The sequence below is a fragment of the Crassostrea angulata genome, chromosome 5 (genome assembly GCF_025612915.1).
Source record: "Crassostrea angulata isolate pt1a10 chromosome 5, ASM2561291v2, whole genome shotgun sequence".
Classification (NCBI taxonomy): domain Eukaryota; kingdom Metazoa; phylum Mollusca; class Bivalvia; order Ostreida; family Ostreidae; genus Magallana; species Magallana angulata.
Window position 1 is genome coordinate 42,683,194 of NC_069115.1, and position 3,875 is coordinate 42,687,068.

Sequence of the window (3,875 nt, forward strand, 5' to 3'; positions counted from 1 at the left end):
TGATTAAAATTCTTTTCCAGGTTTGATATTGCCGTATCTGAAAATGAAGATTTGGACGAAAGTGACAAATGCAATGTAAGCAATACTGAAGTTTTCAGTTAATATTGTATATATTTATTTTAAATACTACGTTTGTCCAAAACTATGCATGTGAATTAATACCCTATATATTTTTATTTGCAGTTACTTTAATGGAAAAGTAAACTAGTACAATATGATTTTTAATGATGATGTGTGTGGGGTTTTTTGAGTAGCTGTACAGAGTACATTTTAAATTGGGTTAAAAAGAATGTTTTTATTTTGATATCACTTTGTATTAACTTCAATTTAATAAAAAAAAAAATCAAACATAATCACAAACTAATACAAATTTTGTAGGAAGTTGATCGATTTTCGAAGGATGAAAACATCAAATGTACGTTATGTATTGAATCAGATATTGAAAAAATTGCAACACTCATTTGCAAGGCAGAGAAAAAATTTCTCTGCAATGAGTGTGGAAACAACCATAAGCTCGACGAATCCACAAAACATCATAAGATAGCAAGACTTCAAGATGACAAAATGATTTGCGACCTTTGTCTAGACTCCTCAATCCCTGGTTATGGCTTTTGCCTAGATTGCGAACATCCTGAAGTTCTTTGCCTACCCTGCTCTAAGAGACATTGTTCAAACGAAGAATTTGCAAATCATGAAATATGTAATGATTTGAATTTGATGACAACATGCGAAAGGTAAAAATGTATTTTTTCTTAAACATTATACATATTAATCATGTCTTCGTGTTTGCAAACACCTGTTCATTTTGTTGATATTGACATTCTTTTGACAGATCTAAAGATATTTCTGAAGACATTAATGATAAGCAAATAGAAGCAAACTTAACAAGTTCACCTAAGGTAAAACACATTTTTTTCGATTAACTTTGGTGACTTATGTTGCCATTTATTATCACACGCCGTCTATTGTCGTCTGTTGTTTTGTGAGTGCCCCGCTCCGCGGGCGCACTATAGAGATCAGTCCGTCCGTCCATCCGTCCGTCCGTCTGCCCGTACGTCTTTCCGTCCTTTAACCGTCCGTCTGTCCGTCCTAGATGGATTGCCCGGAGCATATCTTTTCCCCCTTGGCCCAATCTGGCTTACACTTCGTGCCTTTGGTTAAAGGGTGTTCAGTGATCTTGAATCATGTTTTTTGGTCTAATGTTAAGGTCATAGCAGAAATAAAAACAAAATCCTTGTCCAGAGCATATCTTTTCTCCCCTTGGTCCAATCTAGCCCATACTTCACTCACATAGTGTCTATGGTCATAGGGTATGTAGTGACCTTGATTAAAGTTTGTAGGTCAAGGTCATATCGGATTGTGCAAAAATCCTTTTTTCAAAAGCATATATACTTTCAACTTAGCCCTATTTTGCTCATAAATCAAATAAACAGAGCTTATGAATAACGGGTGTGTAGTCACTTTGAACCATTTTTAAGGTCAAAGGAAAATGTCATACCAGAATTATATGAAAAAGCCTTGTCCGGAGCATATCTTCTGTATCTTTTCTCTAATCTGGCTCATACTTTACTTACATAGTGCCTTTTATTAAAGGGTATGCAGTGATTTTATATAATGTTTGTAGATTAAGTGTCAAGAACATATCAGATCAAACAAAAACTTTTTAAGAGGATATATCTACTCTCCACCTAGTACTTTTTGGCAAATACTTTATTTCAACAGAACGTTCTGGTTAATTGCGTTCAGTAACCTTGAACCAAGTCAATGTGAAGGCCATAGCAGATCCCTTCATAATAAGTTTTAGACCATTGATTATTTCTCATTTGGCTAATCTGTTCAGATTGAACAAAAAATACCAGTATATGAGTGGTAATGAGATTGAATTTGACGTTCTATGCCAGGTAAAAAAATGCTGAAAATCTTTTCATTATATTGTCTACTGTGTAAGCGGGGCCCTTTGAGATGGTCACTATCTCAATATTGTCTAGTTTTTAATTTCAATTTCTCCTCTGAGACTAGATGTACATGTTGTTCATAGGATGTCATTGAGTATATTCTAACCAAAGGAAATTCAATAGCTTTACTACCAGCAAACTTTTATGGTCATTTTTTATTTTCATATTGTGATTAACTATATGACACAACAATTCGAATACTGCTGTTGGCAGTGAAATGTTGGTAGAAGCCTAACACCCATTCCTCCAGTCTTTTCAAAAATTCTAATACCAAAATACTTTGTTCACCTTAGAACACACTATTATTTTATATTAAGCGACATGTCTCTAAATATACAGGTAAATATCGGTATCTCGAACATGGGATATCTCGAATACCCCGGTTATGTCGAAGTCGGCCGCCGGTCCCGGCCGTTTTCCCTATATATATGATTTAAAAAACTACTGATATCTCGAATACGGTTATCTCGAATACCCCGCTTATGTCGAAGTATGTTTACGGTCCCAATAACAAATTTTACCTGGGTTATCTCGAAGTGAAGTCAATTTTCCGGTCTGCTAATCGCACCCCGCATGTCGTGTCCTCGTTATTCTCGCCCGCGGCAATTCACACCTTTTCTCAAGACTGATAGTCTATTAACTCCACGCTTAGCCAGTCGAAAATCGAAATAAAGAAATGTCGAGTCTTGATTCAATTAAGTAATGAATAAATTTCATTTGACCATTTTAAATGCTTGTAATAAAGATATTGTACATTATTATTATAATTTAAGCTAAATACTTATTAAGTCAGATTTGCCATGGAATTCAGATTCATTTTATTTTGTTTTTTGAATTAGTAAATGTATAATTTGCATTAACACGGTAATCTGCACCTTTCGTTTTAAGAATTGTTTGGCGTATTACTTACAAGATAATGTAATAATATTTTGCGGTATGATGTTCATTTATACTAGAAATATCAATTTAATTTCTTAGAGAACGATATTTGCAAAGGAAATATGCTTCCAATGCCATGAAGAAGAACACTTTGTCAAGTATATATGCAATTCATGCAAGATGAGACTGTGCACCGACTGCTTCTCTGCACACCAATCTGAAGACCATAATGTAATACCAATTGAAGACTTTTTGGGTAACAAGTTTCAATGTCTTACTTGCAATTTGAATGCCTCCTTTCACTGTCAGTCCTGCAATTCGGACTACTGTGATGATTGTCGAGTAGATCATCAGGCAAATGGGTTACTGGATCATGAGTGGATTGATATTTTATCCCATGCATTAATAATTAAGGATATGCATGTACCTGTATGCAGCAGATGTGTAGATGAAAATGAAGCACGTTTTCCTGCAACTGCTTATTGCCTTTTATGTAGTTCTGAGTCACCTCTATGTGACAAATGTTCTAAAGAGCATCTGCTTCAATTTCAAAACCACATTCTGTGTTATGACATTGAAAGTTTAATGAATGAAAAGAGAGTTAACAAAGTGCAAGAAGTAAGTTCACCTAAAGATAAAGCACTTAAATGCACAACTTGTGCAATCGATAACAAGAATAATGATGCAACAAGTTTTTGCTTGAAATGTCAAGATCCAGAACCAATGTGTGACAGATGTGCCAGGCGACACATTCGAAAACGTAAACGCAAAAATCAAGACCATGAAATTTGTCGAGATTTACACAAATTTGGTACTCAAGAGCTTATAAAATATATTCCATGCGAACCATGCGAGTTTGAAAGCACAGAAAATGCTGCTACACACTTTTGCCTAAATTGTAAGGAACCTGAGCCAATGTGTCATGTATGTGCAAACCAACACATTAAGCAAAGAGCAGGACGAGGCCATCGCTTAAGTGATACCATTTCCAACATGCCAGGATACGAAAAAAAAGTTATTCTTAAACATGCTGAAAGGTAA

The 3,875-nt window shown here is 35.0% G+C and overlaps 1 protein-coding gene across 1 annotated transcript; it reads left to right on the forward strand.

Moving 5' to 3' along the window:
• The first annotated feature begins 214 nt into the window (after positions 1–214).
• Positions 215–3,875, forward strand: LOC128185436 (uncharacterized). The gene is made up of 4 exons (XM_052855029.1): positions 215–232; positions 379–734; positions 833–899; positions 2,934–3,875. The coding sequence occupies exons 1-4, from the start codon at positions 215–217 to the stop codon at positions 3,873–3,875; spliced, it is 1,383 nt and encodes a 460-aa protein (XP_052710989.1).